The sequence below is a fragment of the Hibiscus syriacus genome, unplaced genomic scaffold (assembly GCF_006381635.1).
Source record: "Hibiscus syriacus cultivar Baekdansim isolate YM2019G1 unplaced genomic scaffold, ASM638163v2 tig00116958_pilon, whole genome shotgun sequence".
Taxonomy (NCBI): domain Eukaryota; kingdom Viridiplantae; phylum Streptophyta; class Magnoliopsida; order Malvales; family Malvaceae; genus Hibiscus; species Hibiscus syriacus.
Genome location: NW_024063484.1, coordinates 449,783 through 473,823, shown reverse-complemented (window position 1 = coordinate 473,823; position 24,041 = coordinate 449,783). Strand labels below are relative to the sequence as shown.

The following is a 24,041-nucleotide window of genomic DNA, read 5'->3' as shown; positions in this document are numbered from 1 at the left end:
TGTGGGAATTTGAAAAATACAAACAATTAGGTTTTATGATCCAAACGATTTTAGTGGTTAAAGGACATAATTATTCTTTAAGGTCTCAAATTTAAGCATTACGTACGTCATAGATATGCGCTTTCATTATTAAAGGTTAAGAGATTTTGAACATATACAAATTTATATTCACCTCATATTTATTAAATAAAATATGTACTAAATTGCTGACACAATAAAACACTTTTCAATATTATCACGATATCAATATCGTATATGTAATATAAAAATACAATTATTTGTCTAATATATATCACGTTATAATATCTATAGCATTCATAACTACTATATACAACCGCGACCACAACTACAATTTAGTACTCTGGTTGGTTCAAGATCAACATGTTCATCTAGAGCATATTTACGGGATGCCTTCCATGTGAAAATGAGATTAGTAGTAGAGTACAAAATTTGGACTCATCAAGAGTTCCAATGGGGTGAGTCGATTCGTTCGATTTCTGGGTCATATTTTGTTCTCTTTCTCTTTGAAAGGAGAAAGAAATTCCTCTTGTCGTCGTTATTGCGACAACAAGGCAGCCATATCTGCAAAGATCTTGTTTCGTCTGCTGAAAAGAGGGTAACAGCACACCACTCTGCTTAGTTTAAGGTTTTGGTTTTGTCTATAAGATCGTTTTATCCTTTAGGATGTGCCGTTTCACACTATTTTTAAAAAAAATGGATTTTTATTTGGAGTTAATTTTCACCGCCACACATTGATGATGACAGATGATTCACATCAATCGCCCCCCAAAATCCACATACCCCCAAATCCTCAATCCCATAAATAGCATCCCAAAGTTGTTTTCACTTTTATCTCGAATGCATCCGTTTCTCTCGAATACCTTCCTCCGGTTACCCACCAAATCCCTTCTCTTTTCCCATCTTCCCATGTCCGCCGTCGCTTCCAAACCCCGCCGCCTCCGCGGCGTCGTTTTCGACATGGATGGCACCCTCACGATCCCTGTCATCGACTTCGCCGCTATGTACAAGGCCGTCCTCGGAGACGACGAGTACAAGAGAATCAAAGCTGAAAACCCTTCTGGGATTGATATCTTGCACCACATTGAGAAATTGAGTACCGATAAGCAGCGAGAAGCTTATCAGATTATTGCTGACTTTGAAAAACAGGGCCTTGATCGCCTCCAAATCATGCCCGGTTAGTGTTCTGTGGCTGGAAACGTTGAAGGAAAATGTTAGAGGGAAAGGGTTTTCAAAGCATGCTTCTTATATAGATATTCTTTCAATATTTGAACCTTTTGCATTCTAGTTTAAGTTTCAAGTTATATGCTTGAATATGAATAGAATGTAAGAATACCCTTTTGAATTCAGAATGTGATGTTGCCATGTTTATTTATATCTGGTGAGTGGTTGCTGAGTTCTGTGGTTCAATTATAATGGTTGTGATCTATTATAGAGCATGGCTATTTCCCCATTTTTATTAGGAAAATGTACGTTTTTTTTGGATTTAGGGTAAAATTAGTTGATGGATTGTTCGTTTGCTGAGTCTATATTGTTCATGCAAAATTCTGACACTGAACTGAGTTTATGAATATATTTAGCTAGCTACTTCATATGCTTTGTTCTTGGGTTCCCAATTGTTCCAAGGTAGCAACCATTTGGGAGTGCATCTTACTCGACCTGTAATGCCACTTATGGATTTGGTGTTTCCTTTGATCAATTTTCATTTTATGTAATTTACCTTTGTGGTTGTTGGGATCTCCCTTTTAAGTTGAAATAGTGTGTGTTTAGTTCAAAATATAACCTATCGCAGTTTCTCTCTTTCAGCTAAAGAACTTCACATGTTTTCCCATTTTACATGCTAATCAATATAAGCTTGTAACATTTGGTTGATAATGGTGCAGGTGCGGCTGAACTTTGTGGTTTTCTTGATGCAAAGAAAATAAGGTCTGGTTCCACTATGCCTTAGCTTTTCCTCCTATACTTATTTGTCATCTTTGGGTGCTCGGTTTCTTCATTTTGCTTGAACTACTTGTACTCAATACATATTCGTACATGGGTGGGGATATTGCCTTCCAAAAATGCTTCAAATACACAGACAAACTTGGGAAATTTTTTTGAACATATATCCGTATGCGACTTTTACTCTCAAGTCCATGTAACTGAGTTTCTCATACGAAGATAACTGTACAAGACATGATGTGGATAACTGCAAGTATAATAGTTATTGTTTCACACTAGATCAATGAACTTCCATATATGCCCTATTTGGCTTTACTGTTGTCTGGACACGAGTTACCATAGTTATATCACTTGATAATGATAGCAAATTGTCTTTCTTTCATGATGTCTTTAAAATGTTAACCGAAGCTTCTATTTGTTTCAGAAGGGGACTAATCACTCGCAATGTCAATGAAGCAGTTGATCTGTTTCATCAACGGTTCGGGGTAAGCTATTCGAAGCTTGGAATCAAACTATTCTGAACATTTCTTATTGGATTGGAAGATTGAAATAAATCTTTCCAACATTCATTGTTTCAGATGATGTTTTCTCCGGCACTCAGCCGGGAGTTTCGCCCTTATAAACCAAATCCTGCTCCTTTGTTGCATATCTGTTCGACTTGGGACATTCAACCAAATGAAGTCATGATGGTCGGTGATAGTCTTAAAGATGATGTAAGTGTTTTTGCCCAAAGCAAATGATAACGAAAAATCAAGTGAAAAAGACCCGGTGATGTATGCTTTTATCATCTTCGTTCATGGGATGATCAGGTCCCTTATATTACATCATGTATTTACAGGTGGCTTGTGGGAAACAAGCAGGGGCAGTAACATGTTTGCTTGATGAAAAGGGCAGGTATAGCTCTCAAGACTTTGCCAACTTGGATCTGAAACCAGATTTCAAGGTCTCGTCCCTGAATGAAGTTCAGTCTCTTTTGAAATCTAATTTTGACTTAACACCCTGAGTTCAAAATCCAGATTCAACCGCCGGTAAAGGTCCTACTTTTGATAACTTATAGCTTAGGAACACATGAAAAGTGAGAACAGTAGGTAATTAAGGAACTAAACTTTGGCATAATATGCTGCTTCGTTTATCCGAGGACAACGAAGAGATGTTTTGTGCTTTGAGTTGACACTTGGAAACTATAGCAGCATAACCATGGAGGCAACATTCAGTTGTTCATGGTGGTGTGTATTTTATTCTTGGTACATTTGTTATTCATGTAGGCGTTCAACTGTAAAGAAAATATTAGGCCGAATTATGCCTTTTCCGTTGGTGAATCCAATTATGTTGAAGAATTATTATCTTTATTAAGTACTCATTACTCTAAAATTTTGGTTTAGTAAATTGGATTTCCACAACACTGATCTCCATGGAATTGTTGGAGAAATTCCCAGAAAATGATATTGAATTGTTGGAGAAACCCCCAGAAAATCATGTCTAGTGTTGTACACTAAACACGAATCAAAATAATAAAACGACTTCAGTGGTAAAGAGATTTGTTATTCTTTGAGGTACTAGGTTCGAGCACCACATATACAGGGGTATGAGCGTTCATTGTTAAATGATTGAATCTTTAAACATATATTATACCTACAAAAGAAATGTCAAATAGTATCATAATATTATAAATATTTACAATTAAATTTAAATATATATTTGAATAATTCTACTCGATTCAAATTCGATAAATTTAACTCAAAATTTCAAATGAAATTTGAGTTATAAAATAGAATTTATACACTTAAATAACTCCAACTTTTTTAACATAATTTGATTGAATACTCACCTACTTTGTCCATAGGATTGCCATGAAATCATTTGATAGTTCCCATAGTGGTGGAGCCGTTGAGCGAGCCGTCAGTGTTGAGGGTCACCCAACTTTCTTCAGCAGCTTTCCATTGGATGGTTTCAGGATCAAAATGAACGTGTGCAGTAGTAGGGAGTAAGAGCTATAGTGTTGCGCCTAGGATAAGTCGAGAGAGTAGAGCATTGGACATGCCTTCTCCCGAGAAGATGGCAAAGGTTCCGAAGTTACAAGAGGTAGCAGTACCAATGAAGAGATTATTAGCAGATAGGTTCCGAAGTTACAAGGTTTCAAGCTGGAGATCGAAGAAATCTGTCAAGTATTGAGTTTGACTGATAGCTAACCAAAGGTCCTTCGTTGTAGGGCAGTCTCAAAGGATGTGGATGACGATATCATTCTCGATGCCACAAATGCTGCAGATAGGATTATCAAAGAGGTTTCTGCACCAGCGGTTGAGGTTGGAGATGAGCTTGTCACGCATGCAAAGCCAAAGTAAGTAACGAACACGTTCAGGGACCTGTGCGTGCCAAATGATATTCCATTTGTTGTCTTTTGGCTCCCCGGCGGTGTTGGCAAGCTGGAAGTAGGCAGAGTTGACAGAGAATTTGATATGCTTTCCATGGTACCAATTGCAAAGGTCATGATCGGCGGTGAGAGAGGGCATTGTGATATTGTGAAAATAATGGAGGATTGGGGTTGGTAGAAAGTTATTAAGAAGGCTCCAATTCCATGTTCCATTGGGAGAGGCTACGTCCATGACAAGGAGGTTATCGTCGACGGTCACACTACTGGCTTGGTGATCGAACAGCGGGCCAAGGCGAGGGATCTATACGTCATGCCAGAAGCGAGTGGACGCACCATCATCCACTGACCAAGTGAGGAAACCGTGAAAAGAAGGCCAAATGTTGGTGAAGCTCTCCTTAAATGGGAACAATTAGGGCGATTGATTAAAGTGGGAAAAACGTTTTTCCCATGATTTTGTACTTTTGCTGAAGCAATTTGATCCAGTAGTTGTCGGTGTTGTTGACAACGCCATAACAATCTTCATAAGGAAATCAATGTTGTGGTTTTTGAGCTAACGAATTGTGAGGCCTCTATTGACCTTAGGTTGAGATAAAGAACCCTAATTAACAAGCAAGATACCCTGATGGGAAGGAGAGTTACCCCAAATAAATCGATAGATTAATTTCTCAATATCATCGCAAATGTAGGCAGGGAGCTGGAAGGTTTGCATGAAGTAGGTAGGGATGGCTGTGAGGATGAAATTAGCAAGGGTAACTCTTCCAGCAAAGAAAAGTATGCGAGCCGACCAACCTTCTAACTTCTTACGGATTTTATTTAAGAGGAAATTGTAGAAGTCACAGGTAGCACACTTGTGCATAACAGGAATGACTAGGTAGAGGCTAAGGTCATGAACATTACGCATCCCAAGATGAGCGCTAATCTCAGAAGTCGTACCATATTATTAGTATTAGGCGAGGAATAGACTTAAGATTTATGCTTATTGACTTTATGACGAGAGAAGTTTAATGTTAAGATTGATGAAGCTTAATTGATCAATTTAAAAAGTGTCAAGAGGGGGAGAATTGGTTTTTTGAAAAATTTGGGTATGAAATAAACAGAAAAACAATTTGTACAAGAATTTATAGTGGTTCGACTTCTAAACCAAGTCTATATCTACTATCTTAGCTTAACACTATGGATTTTCTAATAAATTCACTAATTTGTTCTTTTTTTTTCTAAATTCAAGAGTAACCTTTATAAATCATATCTTTTGAAGACTAAGATAGAATCACTCCCCTTTTAACAAAAGGTTAAAAGAAGTAAACAAAAAAATCTAACAAGATAGATGTTTACAAAAATTAAACTCACAATAAAATAAATAAAAGGTTTGCAATGAGCTTAAACACTTATGTACAAGAGAAAAGGGAAATAAAGAGTTAAAGAGTTTTTCTCTTGATATCTATTGCTTGGATATGTATTGTAACCTTCTTCAAGTGTCCTCAACTTTTTTTTTATATGTTGAAATGAGTTTGTGGTCGTTTCTAGCCGTTGGCGGTGTTTTGAAGCCGTTGGGATGAATTTTCTGCAAAAATAAAATTGTCAAGAATAAGGAGTATCAGTACTACCTTTATAATATTTAAATAAACTAACCGTTAAAAACTATTGGGCTTGACCAGTATTAATACTAGGGTTCATGGTATCGATACTATTAGATAAAGTAGTATTGGTATCCATTGAATATCGGTACCAATTTTGCATTTTGAAATTTGAACAATCTGGAAAACAACTAGTAGTATCGATATTTCTCTTACATTTGGCACGGTACCTCATGAATAGTATCGATACTATAAAAACAATATCGTACTACTTACCCAAAAAACTGTTTTGTGTTCAAATTATAATTTTAATGAGCTTTGAATTATTTTTGAAAATTTTAAACAAATTCAAAAGTCCAAAAACATTTCACCTTAATTTATTATATCAAAATATTATAAAAATGGTTCAACATTTCCAAACTCACAAAGGATATGGTCTACGAGACGAGCTTGTTCAACTGTTGCTTCATTAATAGAGGATAAGGTCATCAACAAAGAAGAGATGGAAAATGGGAAGGTTGCCACGAACCAATTGAAAAGGCTTCCAAAGATCGTCTTGAACAGCTTTATTGATTCACTGGCCAAGTCTCTCCATGGTAAGAACAAATAAATAAGGGGAGATCGGGTCCTCTTATCTCACTCTCCTTTCAGGTTTGAAGGACTGGCTAAGGGAGCCATTGAGCTGAATTTGAATGGAGGACGAAGAGATACAGTGAAGGATAAGTTTAGTTACACCCGACGATAATTGAACGCCACGAAGGGAGTCTTCGATGAAGTTTCAACACAGACGGTCGAAGGCTTTCTTTAAATCCACCTAGATAGTCATCCAACCAGTTTTACCTTTTTTGGTCTTTATAGAGTGTACTACTTCTTGATTAATCATAATGTTCTCAAAGATGGTTTTGCCCGAGATAACGCTCTTTTGATTAGGAGTGATAAGTTTAGGCATAATGTGTTGAAGGCGATGAACCAGAAAATCAACTTGTATATGACTGAGCAGAGGCTAATTGGTCGGAAATCTTTAAAGCAACAAGGATTCTAGACCTTGGGGCACAAGAATGGTGCTATTGAAACAAGGGCTAACATTAGAGCCAAAGAACACTTAGTGTCATTTTGCAGACAGAAGTACCAACAATGTGCTAGTTCTTTTAGAAGAAATGAGCATGAAGACCATCCCCACCAGGAGATTTGAGAGGAGTCATGGCAAATAGAGCCTCTTTAATCTCAATGGTGTCGAGATGTGATGGAGGCGTTGTATTTCCCCAGGGGGGAATGGAAGGGAAGAAGCCAATGAGAAAGAATTTACCCGGGATAGTACTATCAATAGAGAAAAGGTTTTTGAAGAGTTAATGGCCTCTTCCAGAAGTTTGATTTCATCAAAGCACCAGTCTTTGGACGAAAATTGGAGTGAGGAAATACTCATGAATTGCTTCTTCATTGTGGCTTTTTTGTGGAAATAAATATTGTTCCTATCTCCAAAATTGATCCAATCAGAGCGAAATTTTGCTTCCAAAGAGGTTCCTCATGGCTTAAAGTGCGCTCGAGCTCGATTAAAAGATGGGATTCGAGATGGACCAAATAAGAAGAGTTGCTTTGGTCGAGACAACTTTAAACTCCACCAAGTCTATCCACGAGGTTGTGTTTCCTTTGGGTGATAGAGCCAAAGACATCGCAATTCCAAATGACGGTAACTTCGGTGAATTTGAGAATGGTCTCGTTAAGAGGAAACGAAGAGTCCTAGTTGTTCTCGACCATTTTGTTAAAGTAACGTGGTGTAGCCAGCTAAAGAAATACATGAATTGACGTTGTTTGATGCGATTGTGGAGGTAGCCAAAGTGCACGAGGAGGGATCTATGGTCAGACTTCATGTGAATGAGGTGATGGACGACTGTGCCCAGGAAGGCTTCAAGCAAAGAAGCATTGTAGATACAACGATCAAGATGAACATCACAATTACATGGTGCTGACAAAATCTTTGACAGGGCTGCTTGAGGTCGAGCAGCCCTTGCAGTCTTTAGGAGAAAGGGTGGCATTGAAGTCACCCATAATCCAATGATTAGAGATGTGGTGCGAGAGGCGTTTCAAGTAAGACCAAAGATACTTACGTTTAGAATAATTAGGGCTAGCGTAAGTGAATGTGACAAGGATTGAATTGTTATCAATTTAAGAACGGACCCTGCGATGAATGAATTGAAAATGACTGAAAATGATATCTATATGAACTTTGTCATACCAGCAAATCCAAATACCCTCGAAGAAGCCTATAACTCTTAAGGAGTTGAGGAAATTAAGGGTAATAATGACATGTCGGCATTACTTTTGTTAATCCTAGTTTCCACAATGCCCATAATATCGGGATTATGGTCCCGAATATACTGTTGAGAATTCCACATGAAAACTTTAAATTCATGAGATAAAGAGGAAGGAACAGTATCACCCAAGGTGGTTATTCAACCATGGCCAATTGGTCATTCTTTGTTGCGACTCCTTTAATTGCCTCTGTTGGGATATTGAGGTGGTTACTGTCTGAGACATGGATAGATTGATGCATGGATGGGTCCAAGGTTGAAGCTGACAGCTTTGGGATCATGGATAGATTGATGCATGCATGGATGGATTTTGTGTGGTTACGCTCTGTACTCCGAATATTTCCGAATTTCCGAGCTCTTCCGATCCGCTTTCGCCCATAAATTACAAAAATATGGCGACGTCAAAGTACTTAACCCGGATTCTGGGGCCATTGTGCCCGTACCCCTACCCGGAGAACCGCAACCAACCTCCGAAATAACTGCAGCTGACGCCTCCAAACCGGACCAAGATCTCTCCGTCGTCGTTTCACGTCGAAGGTCCAATGAGTTGGTTCGGGTGACGAATTTGGGAATCGAAGATGAGAGGAACTTCCGGGATGTTGTCAGAAGAACACGAATGATGTACGATTTCATCCGAATATTGGCCATTGCGGAGGAAGAAAAGAGGATGGGGCCGGGGAGCGGGCGACGGGCGCGCGGAGATTTGAGGGCTGCCGCGGTGATGAGGGACCGAGGGATGTGGTTAAATCGTGATAAAAGAATAGTGGGTGCTATCCCAGGTATTGAAATAGGTGACATTCTTTTTCAGAATGGAGCTTTGTGTGGTGGGGTTACATGGGCAAGTTCAAGCAGGAATTGATTACTTGTCTGGGAGCCAAAGCTCAAATGGAGAGCCAACTGCCACCAGCGTTATTGTTTCAGGTGGATATGAGGACGATCAAGATGCGTGTGACACAATAATATATACCGGTCATGGCGGACAAGATAAATTTTCAAGGCAATGTATGCATCAGAAGCTTGAAGGAGGGAATTTAGCTCTAGAAAGGAGCATGCATTATGGAATCGAGGTAAGAGTTATTAGACGGATTAAATGTGAGAATAAAGTTTCAAGTAAAGTTTATGTCTATGATGGTTTATATAAAATTCTTGATTGTTGGTTTGATATGAGGAAGTCCGGTTTCGGTGTTTATAAATATAAATTGTCGAGAATCGATGGTCAACCTGAGATGGGTAGTTCAATTATGAGGTTTGCTGAGTCTTAGGACTCCTTTGTCTGCTAGGCCGATGGGGTATTTGACTCTTGATATATCTATGAAAAACGAGAAAGTTCCGGTTTTTCTTTATAATGATATCGATAGTGATCATGATCCTATGTATTATGATTATCTTGCGAACTCCGTGTTTCCTCCATATGCATTTAGTCAAGCGAGCAATTGTACTGGATGTCAGTGTGTTTCGGGGTGCACAGTTTGTTCTTTGAAGAATGGGGGTGATTTTGCCTATGATTATAATGGTTTTCTCTTGAGCGGGAAACCAGTGATATTTGAATGTGGGAATTTCTGTCAATGCCCACCAACTTGTCGGAACCGTGTTTCGCAACTTGGTGTCTTGGTTTGAGGAACAGAATGGAAATATTTAGGTCAAGAGAAACAGGATGGGGAGTTAGATCCTTGGAATTGATACATGCTGGTGCTTTCATATGTGAATATACAGGTGTAGTTCTAACTAGTGAGCAAGCACAAATTTTCTCGATGAATGGTGATACATTGATTTATCCCAATCGATTTTCTGAACGATGGACAGAATGGGGGAATTTGTCTCAAATATTTGCAGAATATGTGCATCCGTCATATCCCTCAATTGCACCGTTGGATTTTGCAATGGATGTATCAAGGATGAGGAATGTTGCTTGTTATATTAGCCATACTTCCAGACCAAATGTGCTAGTGCAATATGTCTTGTTTGATCACAATAACTTGATGTTCCCTCACCTTATGCTTTTTGCAATGGAGAATATCCCTCCTATGATAGAGCTTGGCATTGACTACGGCATGGCTGATGAATGGACTGGGAATCTCTTTATCTGTAACTAAATAACTTCAGCGGTTGTTTTGGACATTGATGTGGTTCAGCCGGGCAGGGATACGTGGTGCACTGAGGTGAGCTTACTTTTAACAAATGCAAGCATTTCCATTCATATACCAGTTCTAGATTCTTATTAGTATCTGTTGTGGCCATCTTATATTTAAGAGAAAATCGCCTCAGTGACCAAAAAAAAGTTATAATATACGATTTTAACCAACTTTTTTTGGATTTGCCAAAATGACCAACAAAATCGCAACGCGAAATAAAAATCGCAACGCGATCCCCAGAATCGCAAATCAGTTTCCAAAATCGCAACGCGATTCTTGAAAATCGCGATGCGATAGTACAAATTCGCATTGCGATTTTCAATAATCGCAACGCGAATATGAAAATCGCAACGCGAACACATAAATCGCAACGCGTATCCGTAAATCGCAACGTGTATCCGTAAATCGCAACGCGTATGGGTAAATCGCAATGCGTATCCGTATATCGCAACGCGTATCCGTAAATCGCAACGATAATACATAAAATCGCAACGCGTATCCGTAAATCGCAACGTGTATCCGTAAATCGCAACGCGTATCCGTAAATCGCAATGCGTATCCGTAAATCGCAACGCGTATCCGTAAATCGCAACGATAATCCGTAAATCGCAACGCGTATCCGTAAATCGCAACGATAATCCGTAAATCGCAACGAGAATCTGTAAATCGCAACGATAATCCGTAAATCGCAACGAGAATCTGTAAATCACAACACTGAAATTTTGGGTATATAACACTGAAATCATAAACTAAATCCCTAAATCGCAACTCATTCCATCTCCATCTATCACTCTCTCCGCGACATCCGTTCCTATATCCAACGACATCCTTCCCAATCCGGCAACAGGTTTTAGTTTCGCAGCTCGTCTGTTTAGTAAATTAATTTACAACCATGAAATCATCTGATCATGTTTGGATAGATTTGTGTTTTGGAGGGTCATGGGATAATGTTCATGTGTTTTACAATATATGCCTTTACCCATGAATCTTCAACTAAAATTGTCTTTACAAAAGTTAACTTATGAAACTCTAATGCTACGTGTTTCAAATAAATTGAATTTAGAGCCCCTAAGTGGATTTAGGCTATCTTATCAGAGAAATGGTAAAGTTTATTTGTTAACCGACAATGAAGATGTTGAACGATTCATTGCTTACATTAGTGTTTCACAAGATGATGTTACATTGTATGTTGTTGAACCTAGAAGTAGTATTGTTGGGTCAGTAGCGGTAGTAATCAACTAAGTTTTTCTCAAAACCCACAACCTTTCTCTAATCCAAATCCCAATCAACTTTCAGCACCAAATTCCGGTTTTCGTATTGACCAGTTAGACGATGATGAGCCAACAGAAAAATTGTGAGTACTAGTCAGTATTCGAAATTTGGTCTTGGTCAATATCCGGACTTTGATATTGGTCAATACACGGATTTTGATGATGTTTCAGAAGAAGAACAGACCATGTGTGTAATGATTTTAATATTGGTCAATACCCGAATTTTGATGATGAAACACCCGTTGCCGAGGAAGATGTTGTTGATGATAATGAGGAGGAAGTTACGACTGTGAATGAACATGTTGAACATCCATTCTGTAATTCATATAATCCTGAAGAAGAAAAAGAAGAAGAAAAAGTCCCCGAAGAAAAGAAAATGCCACGGGAGTATAACTGGAATATGCCAGAATTACTTCATTACCGGAAGAAGAGTTGGCAAAGAAAGCAGTTGATTGTTACACAAAAGTTATTCGTGTCAAGAAAGATGATTGTTTTGATACAAAGGAAGACTTGAAGATAGCTTTGTATACAAAATGTGTGGAAGATGGCTATCAACTAAAAGTTAACAAATCAAGCAAAGATCGTTTCGAAACAAGGTGTATGATTGACAAAAACTGTACGTGGCGTATGATTGCAAGAGAATAAAAGATTGCAAAATGTTTCAAGTTAGGACTTTTATTGATAAACATACATGTTCAAGAACCCTCGTTTTTCCTCACCATAGACAGGCAAACAAAAAGGTGTTGGGTGGTTTTCTGGCTGAGTTAATGTTTTTGAATGGCAGGGTATATCGGGGACATGAAATTATGACTGACATGAATGCTCGGTTCAAGATTAGTATATCATATTCTCAAGCTTGGAGAGCCAAATGTTATGCCTTGGAATTGTTGAGGGGTCGCCAGAAGCATCGTTTGCCCAACTGCCGGCTTATTGTCACAATTTAAAGCTGAAAAATCCTGGGTCGGTAACTCATATCAAAACAGATAGAGATGGACGCTTTGAGTTGCTGTTTATCGCCATTGGTGCTACGGTTAGTAAATCAATATAATTTGTTGACTCATTTTTGTTAGTTACATGCATTTCACATTTAAATGATTATATTTCTTGTGTATATTATTTTGTAGATTCGTTCGTTTATTACTTGCATGCGCCCAGTTATTATAGTTGACGGAGCACATTTGAAAGGTCGATACCTTGGAGTAAACTTATTAGCAGTAGCCATGGATGCTAACAATGGATATTGCCAATAGCTTACGGGGTTGGCAAATCTGAAACCTCTGATTCATGGACATGGTTTATGGGGCATCTTAGGGATTGCATAGGTCCTATTAGCAATCTGACAATCATATCCGATAGGGCAAACTCATTGACAACGCTGTTAGAAGTGTTTCCCAGATGCTTTTCATGGACTTTGTGGTGTTCATTTGTATAGAAATCTAAAATCAAGGTCTGCTGGTAAAAAAGCACAAATGGACATACTGGAAGGCTGTAAAAGCTTATCGGGAAGTGGATTTCAATAAGCATATAAATTGTTTAAGACGTGTTTTGCCTCAGTGTGCTCAAACACTAGAAGATGTCGGGTTTGAAAGATGGTCAAGAGTACATCAACTTGGAGCAAGATATGGTTTCATGACGTCTAATAGTGCAGAATCAATCAACGCTCTAAGTCGTCATTCCCGGAAATTACCCATTACTATGTTAATGGAGTTTTTTCGAGCCTCTATTCAACAGTGGTACTACAAGAAAAGAAACCATGCAGGTATTATTTCTTTGAATTCGTAACTTATCATATTTATATATTTTACTAAGTATTGTTTATTTAAATTTACAGGAACATTGGAACATCGTGTTACACCATGGACTGAAAAAAAAGATAACGAAACGTGTTGTGAAGTCACGTCATGGAGAGTTGAACCATGTTCAAACACTTTGTTTCAAGTACTGGATAATAACTTAAATGGGCTAGTCGATCTAAATGCAAAGACGTGTAGTTGTATGAAATGGCAAACATCTGGTTATCCGTGTGGCCATGTTATAAAAGTTGCTCTTCATTTAAACCAAGATGATTCAAGCGCATACGCTATGGATTGCTACACTACAGAAGTTTATCGACAGACTTATGCCGAGATTGTCTACCCTATTCCACATCCTTCTGAGTGGGACATACCAGATGACTTACAAACAGTTTTGCCACCAGCCATGGACAGAAGGCTACCTGGCCGACCAAAAAGTCACGATCGTATACCGTCTAAGGGTGAAGAGAAGAAGAGATCGACATGTAGTCGGTGCAGGAAAGTGGTCATACAAGGTTGACATGTGGATCACCAGTGCCATCAAAATCATCTTTTCCTCTACCAAATATGGATCCTCATCAAAATCCAAAGCTCATATGGTGTCAAGCAAAGGCAATCATCTTTAAAATCCCAATCACGATTGGCTTCACCTTTTGAGACTGTTAACTTAGGTGATTTTTAAATGCAAACGTTGTATTATGTGGATTTTATGTGTGAACTTTTAACATTTTCAGTTGAATTAATGACTCAGGCCAACCATTTTGACTTAACCAACTCTTGTTATTCAGTTGTTATCACTATTAGGCATGCATTTGACTATCGCAACACGGAAAATACAATCGCAACGCGAAATGAAAATCCCAACATGAAAATCGCAATGCGGAAATGAAAATCGCAACGAGAGAATCGCAATGCGAAATGAAAATCGCAATGCGAAATGAAAATCGCAACGAGAGAATCGCAATGCGAAATGAAAATCGCAATGCGAAATGAAAATCGCAATGCGAAATGGAAATCGCAATGCGAAATGAAAATCGCAATGCGAAATGAAAATCGCAACGAAAGAATCGCAATGCGAAATGAAAATCGCAATGCGAAATGAAAATCGCAACGAGATAATCGCAATGCGAAATTATAAACGCATTGCGATTTTCATTTCCGCATTGCGATTTTCATTTCGCATTGCGATTCTCTCGTTGCGATTTTCATTTCGCATTGCGATAGTCATTTTTTGCCTTCAACATAATGCAGATTGAAATCAACAAATCAACCATTACATTTCAATCAATTAACAAGCACAAATAAGAATTATGTTCGCATCAATTACACAATCAACTTTTACAAATCATCTTTTACAAATCAATTAACAATCAAAAAATAAGCAATAATTCTTATTTCCGATCATCTACTATTGAATCAACTTTTACAAATCAATTAACAATCAAAAAACATCAATTAAACTATTGAATCAACTTTTGCAGCTCGACATCATTTTCACGCAGTTCACTCTGAGATTAACCTGCAGAAACCAAACATTTGTTCAGACAACACTTTCTACAAATTATTGAATTCTAGTTACTTAACCAAACATTTTCAAACCAAAAGTATAAACTTACCAATTGTTTATGGACATTTTTATAACGCGGATGCAGGTAGGCAGCGTCTCGTATATATCGATTTAGCCATATAATGCCGAAACCACAAGCCTACTGCAGCTTTATCTCTATCGGTGGGAGGTAGATACTTGATGCTTCCCGTCGTCAAACGCTCCAACGCCAAGCATACGAGGACCACATCTCCTCTGGCTCCGCTCGTTTGTTGTGGCGCGGTCTCGTCTCTAATAACTGTAATATTGAGCTTCTTTGGCTTCTTGTTTCCAGAACGAGTCCAATAATTGATCGCATCCAAGAATTTAGTCAAATGAGAGCTCCATCCCTTAATAACATCTCTTAATCAGCCAATGATATGTAATTTATCATGCTGTCATACACTATTGTCTTAAGGGATGGGAGCTGAAGCTCGACGAGAATCCAATGTTTACGTTCCAAAACAGGGATAAACACCTGCAATCATAAGTAATAATTCATTCATTTGCGCACTTATTTCATAAAACCTTTAAACTCAATCTAAAATAAATACTAACCTTATCGACCTCCCACCATGCAGGATAAAGTTTAGCTTGTCCATTGCCCAAATCAAATGATTCATCTCGTGCATTCTTCAAGTGAACGGCGTGAAAAGACGTCGGCATTATTGTATATCGTATATTTTTATTTTTCTTAAGTTTTCTTATTATTAGAGACGTGTCACCCACGCATCGATATGCTGTTTTACAAAAAAAGACATATATTAGTGACTTACATAAATTTAAAAAAAAAATTAATCAAATTGAAATATAAGAAAAATATAAGACTTACCCCCCCATCGAAATAGCCATTGTCTTCGACCCCTAATAATACGCCCCACCAAGGCCGTTCAAGCAACAAAAGATATCATCGGTGAGCTTGCATATGTCATGAAACACCCTTGCTCCGCTCATGTAGATAAAAATCAACTGCGGTCTTAGCCCAAAGGGTGTTATCCAAAATTGTGTCCGGTAGTTGTTCCCTCTCCTCTTCAGATACCGGTATGGTACTGGCCGGTAACTCATACGAGAGCCAACTTGAATCCATCATGTCCGGCACGACAGAGGGTTTCTCAAGAAGCCTACATATGACGCCATGTGAATCGGGCTCTTGAATGGTGGGAGGGACCTCTTCAATGATGACAGTGGCCTCTTGAACGGTGGGAGGGACTCTCGAGGAATGATATGGGGGGCCTCTTCAACGATAGGAGTGGACTCTTGAGGGATGACAGGCGAGTCGGCTTCTTCTTGCGGTGTCTTCGCACTATTGGGGTGTACGGAGACTTAATAGCACGTGCACGCTGTCTGATGCGTGAACTCCGTCGTGCAAGCATAACCCGACGTAAAGCATCCACTCTATCGGGCCGCTAAATAATTAAATACAAAAATCAGTAAATAAACAGACATGATATTTAAACAGTGAAAACAAAGACAAATAGTTTCAAACTTGCATTGTATTCACCCAAGTCATTATTCTATCATAGTTCACAAAATGCATCAGATAACAAAGAAAAATGTTTCAAACTAATACCCTGAAGTTAGTATTTGTTTTGTCTATTGGTTGAAGTAAATTTATCCATTCAAGTTTCAATTTGCAGAAGAAGAAATAGTTTACTTTCGCAACACGAAACTTAAAATCGCAACGCGAAACCAAAATCGCAACGCGAAATGAAAATCGCAACGACAGAATCGCAATGCGAAATGAAAATCGCAACGAAAGAATCGCAACGCGAAATGAAAATCGCAATGCGATTTTGGTTTCGCGTTGCGATCTTGTCGTTGCGATTTTGGTTTCGCGTTGCGATTCTGTCGTTGCGATTTTCATTTCGCGTTGCGATTTTGGTTTCGCGTTGCGATTTTAAGTTTCGTGTTGCGAAAGTAAACTATTTCTTCTTCTGCAAATTGAAACTTGAATGGATAAATTTACTTTCAACCAAAAGACAAAACAAAGACAAATACTATTTCACAGTGTTAAAGAATACACAGTTTAGCAGAATTGGCAGCAACCGAACAAATTTACTTTCAACCAAAAGACAAAACAAAGACAAATATATTTCACAGTGTTAAAGAATACAGTTTAGCAGAATTGGCAGCAACCGAACAAATTTACTTTCAACCAAAAGACAAAACAAAGACAAATATATTTCACAGTGTTAAAGAATACACAGTTTAGCAGAATTGGCAGCAACCGAACAAATTTACTTTCAACCAAAAGACAAAACAAGACAAATACTATTTCACAGTGTTAAAGAATACACAGTTTAGCAGAATTGGCAGCAACCGAATAAATTTACTAAGCAATCTAAGTGAAATGGCTAATCTAAGTGAAATTACGAGTAAATTTATCATTAAGTTAAATATGGAAAATCTTAAACTTACCTCGTTGCGTAGAGTATGAACCTCATTCTGCAACGATACTATCATCTCACGTAAAGCGGCAACCTCACCACGTAAAGTTGACACCTCCACACGCCATGCACCATCGTTATCGCGTAGAGTACCGATCTCCTCACGCAAGGCATTGACCTCATCACGTAACTCCCTTGACTCATCCCGTTGAGGTGGAGGTGGAGAACAGGGAGATAGGAGTCGAGGCATCTTTGCCGGTCGCCTATCATGAGGTGATGGTGGAGAAGAGGCTCGATGATGTGACGGGATAGGTGATGGCTCTCGTTCTAGAGGTGTATAGTCGTCACGATCGGGTGATGGCTCTAGGTGAGGTGATGGCTCTCGAATTGGAGGAAGTGGATGCTGCTCATCATCTGTGCCATCAAAAAAACTCTGACTAGCTTGCCACCAATCAGTGGCAAGCTCTTCCTCCGTGGGTGACAGTCTTTGTAATGGAATGTTGGCCTCCTAAAATATAAAACTCAAACAAAGTTAAACGTCTACTATTAATAACTTGTTTATATATTATATGAAAGTATTTGTGTTAACTTACATTATTTATTGTGGCATATGGTATTAAGTCTTCCCAATCCAACAGAGTTTCCTCTTCCAGGAAATAGCCCTGGGAATATCATTTGACGTTTTTATTGCATATGTACGCATGCTGGGGAAAGCCTCGAATATCCAAATCTACAAACAATATAATAACAAAATTAGTAATTGTTAAATAATTAATTATAATTTTAGAAACTTATATAGAAATTCTTACCTTAAAGGCCCAAACAAAGCCTGACAAAGTGTATTTGGACCCATCGCCCCGCAAACTTTTGCGGTCATCAAAGGCAGACGACAACTTAGTCCAGGTAGCTTTCCATATATACGAACCCCACGGAAACAGATTCCATGCATTCAGGTCCTCTACCAATATTATTAGCTCCCGATGAATAGGTTGTCTGGCCTCTCTGCCTAAAAAGCCGGCATACACAAGTAGTAGAAGGCATACTCGGACAACATCGACGTCTTCCATCCGAGTGAAACCAGCTTTCTTATTAAATAATTTCTTCAGGTCGTCGACATGTAGGTTCGGCTTCTCCATTGACTCATCCGGAAAAACCCGGGATAACCATGATGGGCGGGCGATATGACGAGTGTACCGGCCTACATCATCGTGTCCGAATCGTAGACCAGTGATTAAGCAAACTCCTTCCGCCCAAAGCAAGTATACGCTGGTGGAAAATGAAACCATATCTCTTCCTCACCACGTTGTATACTGTCGGGTAGATTTGATGTCATGGTCTGAAGCCACAAATGGGTCAAATTAGCATCTCCACCCGGATGCTGTACTCTCAGCCATGGCCCGAAGCAGGTTTCCTCAAACAATTGTCTTTGAGCAGGTGAAAGCTTCTTTGCAATTGTAGTGGCCAGGCTGACTTTATTTCTCAAGGTCAATTGAGCCGAAAAAAATTTCTACAAAAACAATAAACATACCAAGTTAGATATACCAAAAACTACACTGTGAAGATATACCAAAACAATAAACATAAAAAGTAGTAGTTTATTCTTGAAACTAAAATTTGCAACACTGTTTTGTCTTTTGGTTGAAATGAAAATCGCAACGAGAGAATCGCAACGCGAGATGACAATCGCAACGAGAGAATCGCAACGCGAAATGAAAATCGCAACGAGAGAATCGCAACGCGAAATTAAAATCGCAATGCGATTTTGGTTTCGCGTTGCGATTCTCTCGTTGCGATTTTCATTTCGCGTTGCGATTCTCTCGTTGCGACAGTCATTCTCTCGTTGCGATTTTCATTTATCTCGTTGCGACTCTTCTGCAAATTGAAACTTGAATGGATTGCATTACTTCAACCAAAAGACAGAACAAAGACAAAGACAAATACTAACTTGAAAATCGCAACGAGAATAGCAACGCGAAATGAAAATCGCAACGACAGAATCGTAACGCGAAATGAAATCTAAGTGAAATGGTTAATCTATTATTGAAATGACCAGTAACTTATCATCAGTTTCAATATGAAAAACCTACAATAATGCAAACATTTCAAAATAAAAATAATTAAAAAACTACCCTCGGAGGTTGATTTTCCATTTCTGAATATTGTGAGGGATTTCTGACCGTGAATGGTTGTGAGGGATTTCGCCGGAGATGGGGACGGAAATCTTCGGAGATGGGGACGGATTTCTTCGCCGTAGAGAGTGAGAGATGGAGATGGGACTGAGTTGTGATTTTAGGTTTTAGGTTATGAGTTGCGATTACGGGATTTTGTCTTAATATTCTTTTTGTAATTTGAAAATAAAATACGCGTAGCGATTATAATGGCGCTTTAAATATCGCGTTGCGATTTACGGATACGCGTTGCGATTTTATGTATTATCGTTGCGATTTACGGATACGCGTTGCGATATACGGATACGCATTGCGATTTACCCATACGCGTTGCGATTTACGGATACACGTTGCGATTTACGGATACGCGTTGCGATTTATGTGTTCGCGTTGCGATTTTCATATTCGCGTTGCGATTATTGAAAATCGCAATGCGAATTTGTACTATCGCATCGCGATTTTCAAGAATCGCGTTGCGATTTTGGAAACTGATTTGCGATTCTGGGGATCGCGTTGCGATTTTTATTTCGCGTTGCGATTTTGTTGGTCATTTTGGCAAATCCAAAAAAAGTTGGTTAAAATCGTATATTATAACTTTTTTTTGGTCACTGAGGCGATTTTCTCTATATTTAAATACTACTCTTGGTTTGTCTTCTCATCCTTTCTCTTAGTCTAGTTGTCTGACTCGTTACCCATTTGTCGGTGCTAGGAACATTCATCATTTCCTTGTGCAGCTACATAATGTACATATCAAGTAGTCAACCATATACGAAAAAATGGAACATTGCATTTCCACAGTGCTTGATGAGCGTTATTTCTGATGCAGTCTGTTATATAAACACATGTTTTGTTTTATAAGTGCATTTTGCTTTTATGTAGTGTATGTTTTGTAGTATAATAGCATATCTGAAGAATGTATTTGGAAATATCCCTTATTTGCTTCTTTTCCATTTTTAGATTAAAAATGATAAAATTTGATACATTATAATGCTGATTACTGTCAGCTGATGCATTTTATGAAAGCATTCACATCAAATAACCCGTCTACGAAAATAATAAGTTCATTTAGAATCCTTTTACATAAATATGTTTGTTTATATGATTCTGATGTTTCTAGTTCATGGGTTTGAGATATTTATTTTACATTGTTTCCGATGGTTTTCTACAGGTGGGGATTGGACAATTGTTTCATCTTGTTCCTTGAATTTTTTGGTCGTCGTCATTCTCTTGAATGTTTCTGCTGCCAATGTGAATTTGTCTAATCTGCCGCTGCGGCTTTACATCTCTGCTGCCTCGGTTTTGCAGTGGTAATTGAAACTTTCTGCTTTGCTCTGATGATGGCTACCGTTTATGATCTTTCTACAGCACCATTGTACCGAAACTTTGTACGAGCTTTTCTGCATCAAATTATCACCGTATGCTTCTGTAAGATCTTATTCATGACTCAAATGCTTCTAACTTGTTCATTCGAAAACCTTGATATATATGAGTTCCATAACCAACAGGCTTGTACATGAATTGTACATCAAATTATCAAACACGCGATGTGTCATATTTTGAGTGGTTGACGATATTTTTAATAGATATTATGGTATAAACAATTAAAATGATAATGTTTATAACATTAAATACCTACATTGATCGGGGGGAAATATACATCTAAATAAATATATATATAATTTAGATATATTTTATATTAAACTTTAAAAAAGTTATACTTTAAATTTGTAATTTATTCATAATGAAATCCGATAATCTAAGTGCCGATCATTAATAACAGTTTCATTGCTGTTGCAGCACTCAAAACTTTACACAATGATGCTTCTCAACACAAAAGCAACAATGCTTTATTACATCCACCCGCCAAGTTTTCCCCTTGTGCTTCTTCCGTGACACTAGGTTTGTTTTTTAAGCCGAATTATGTTATTTAAACTCTTATTTCCTTTATAGACATATTATTCGACCTCTTAATTCTTCTTAAAATATTTATATTTTTTATAGATATTTTATTTGAACTCTTCATTTTTCTTAAAATATTCGAACAGGATTTGTACTCCAAAGCCGATAAGTATGGCAAAACACTCGAACTTGAAATGTAAAGATAAAAGGATGGCCAAGAAACACTTTTGAATCAGAATCACACACGACATTTCTTTCTATGATCGGTAAAAACCCTGAGCTGCGATTGACAGCAGCAAAACTCAAAAACACTCTCTAGATTTCGAGATAGTCCCATATTTACAATATGACAAAACAGCATTCAGTCGAGGGTTGCTGGATTGCATATATGATCATGGCACTTTATAAGAGTGAAAAACCTAGATTGAATATCACCTAACAAAACCAACCAAAAAACAGTAAGGAGAATCATGTAAACACGATATCGATATCCAACTCTTCAACTTCTCTAATTTGCTTTAGCTTCTGTGTTCAAACTGTAGAGCTTTTTCTTCCTTTTTTTTGTTTTGTTTTTTTACTATGGAATTTGTAAATGGCTAATGGAGATGATGTGCCTAAATAGGCTTGCTTCTTTGCCTATCGTCGCTTTCATTGAATCTTGGGGCTGCAACAAATGGAAAACAGGATTTAGAAACCGAAAACGAAATCAAGAATTGTTTGATATGCTTTTCTGTTACAAACCAAGTCCATTAGCCTGAGAGGTCCTCATGATTCGTAGCCTTCGAATTGAACTGACAAACATCCTGAAACATAACAAGGAACCAAAGCATACTATAAGCATCATAAGAATCGAAATCGAACGACTTTCCATTCTTTTTTCGTATAATTATTCATTCATACCTCCATGGGACATCCCCTACAAGCATCCAGTCCCCTTCTTTGTCTTCATAAGTCAAAACAAATTCAGATGATCCATCCAAAAGCTTAGCGGCCATTGTTAATGGTTCCTTATCTGCAAAAAAAAAAGGGTTTAATGGCATTAACATCTTCATACAAAGCAGAGAAGAACACTACAACACAACTAAAGAGGAACTACCAACTGAGTTATCAGATCTGAGGAACATATCTTCGAGTGCTTGGGCCAAGCACTCATAGGAAGAATGAGCATTCAAATCAACTTTCCTTCCTATTGGAATCCCATCCATATTCACCTTAACAAACCCAAGGTTTCCCATGTCATAAACAGTTGCTGAACTGATTTGTTTACCATTGTAATCAAGTTTCTTTTTCAAAGCATCTTTGGGTTTATCTCCTTCATCACCTCTTTGTGCTTAGCTTGGTTCACCAAGCTGTTCATCCTATAAGCTCTTATGGGTGGCCACCCCACAACTTGACTGCTTCCAATAGGGGAACCACCGTCATGGGAGACAGACTCAGCAGCTCTCTTGGTACCCGAAACGGAAGAAGGACCGTCGTTGTTGCTTCTTTGAGAAACAACTGAAGGGAAGTCCTTTGCAGTCAAGATTCTCCCACACTCACTCCATGAAGAATTAGCAGCCTTGGTATTCCCGGTCGAACCGCCGCCGCCGCCAAGGCTCAGCCCAGCTTAACTCTATCTCACTCTCAGCTGGATATGAACACGCCTCAGAAATAACCTCCACTTTAGACAACACTGCAGACTCATTTGTCGAAACCCCAGAAGAACCACCTCCACCGCCGCTACCGTCACTGCCACCACCAAGTAATACTAACCCACCTTCCATCACCGAGCAGAGAAAGAAACCCAATGTTCAAGAGTCGTTACAAGTGAAGAAATTAAACAGAATATTAACCGGTTTCAACAGAGGGAAATGAAAAGAAAAACGAGGCCTTTCCTTTGGGGGAAATAGGAGAGGTAGATTAGAGAAGATGGTGGAGGAAGTGATGATGATGATGGGGTCCATATGTCTGCTAGTGCGCCTAGCACTCTCACTGGACACCACTCGCTTTACTTAAAAAAACAATTTTTGGTCCTAGACATGATCATGTCTCTTTAGAATCTGGTTTTCCGTCTGTTTGTTGAAAAAAATAGGAAGCTTTAAGGAAGGAAGTATAGCCATAGTAGAACCTGAACTGCTGTTTTTTTCAAGTATATAAATACTTATTAAATTATTTTTGTCATATTTTCGGAAATAATTTTTAAAAATCTTTAACTTTCGCGAAATTAAATTCGCTTTTCACCCGTCAAGATTTTTAGATAAGCTTCTCTAATTATCACAGCTTTTGATTAATCTATATTTTATTACAGATTTTTATCCATTCTAATATATAGAGAAAAGTTTGGACAGTTATCAAAATAAAATTCTATTTAACTAATGAATCAACTTAATTTATTTTCTATAAACAGTTATAATAATCTTACGGATGATACACAATAAAAAAATCATTATAAATATTACAATCAATATTAAAAGAAATAAATAAACCACATACAGTCACAGTCAACCTTCCTTGAACACATCTGCAATTTTCTTCCATCAACGTTCATTTTTTCCTCGGTTAGGACACTTCGTTTAAATTAGGAGTGAACAGTTAACAATCGATAAAATAAATA

At 38.1% G+C, this 24,041-nt stretch overlaps 2 protein-coding genes and 1 pseudogene across 2 annotated transcripts; 2 read left to right on the top strand and 1 right to left on the bottom strand.

The window, feature by feature from the left end:
- Positions 1-540: 540 nt before the first annotated feature.
- On the top strand, positions 541-3,303 carry LOC120189525 (haloacid dehalogenase-like hydrolase domain-containing protein At2g33255). The gene is made up of 5 exons (XM_039192793.1): positions 541-1,195; positions 1,902-1,944; positions 2,384-2,444; positions 2,538-2,672; positions 2,798-3,303. The coding sequence occupies exons 1-5, from the start codon at positions 766-768 to the stop codon at positions 2,960-2,962; spliced, it is 834 nt and encodes a 277-aa protein (XP_039048724.1). The 5' UTR covers positions 541-765; the 3' UTR covers positions 2,963-3,303.
- A 5,205-nt stretch (positions 3,304-8,508) lies between these two features.
- On the top strand, positions 8,509-20,768 carry LOC120189595 (histone-lysine N-methyltransferase family member SUVH9-like). The gene is given in 5 exon segments (XM_039192834.1): positions 8,509-9,008; positions 9,010-9,468; positions 9,470-9,818; positions 9,821-10,372; positions 20,718-20,768. Coding segments are annotated over 4 exon segments (1,794 nt in total). The 3' UTR covers positions 10,307-10,372; positions 20,718-20,768.
- Positions 20,769-22,026: 1,258 nt separating this feature from the next.
- On the bottom strand, positions 22,027-23,508 carry LOC120189524 (annotated as a pseudogene).
- Between the last annotated feature and the right edge of the window lie 533 nt (positions 23,509-24,041).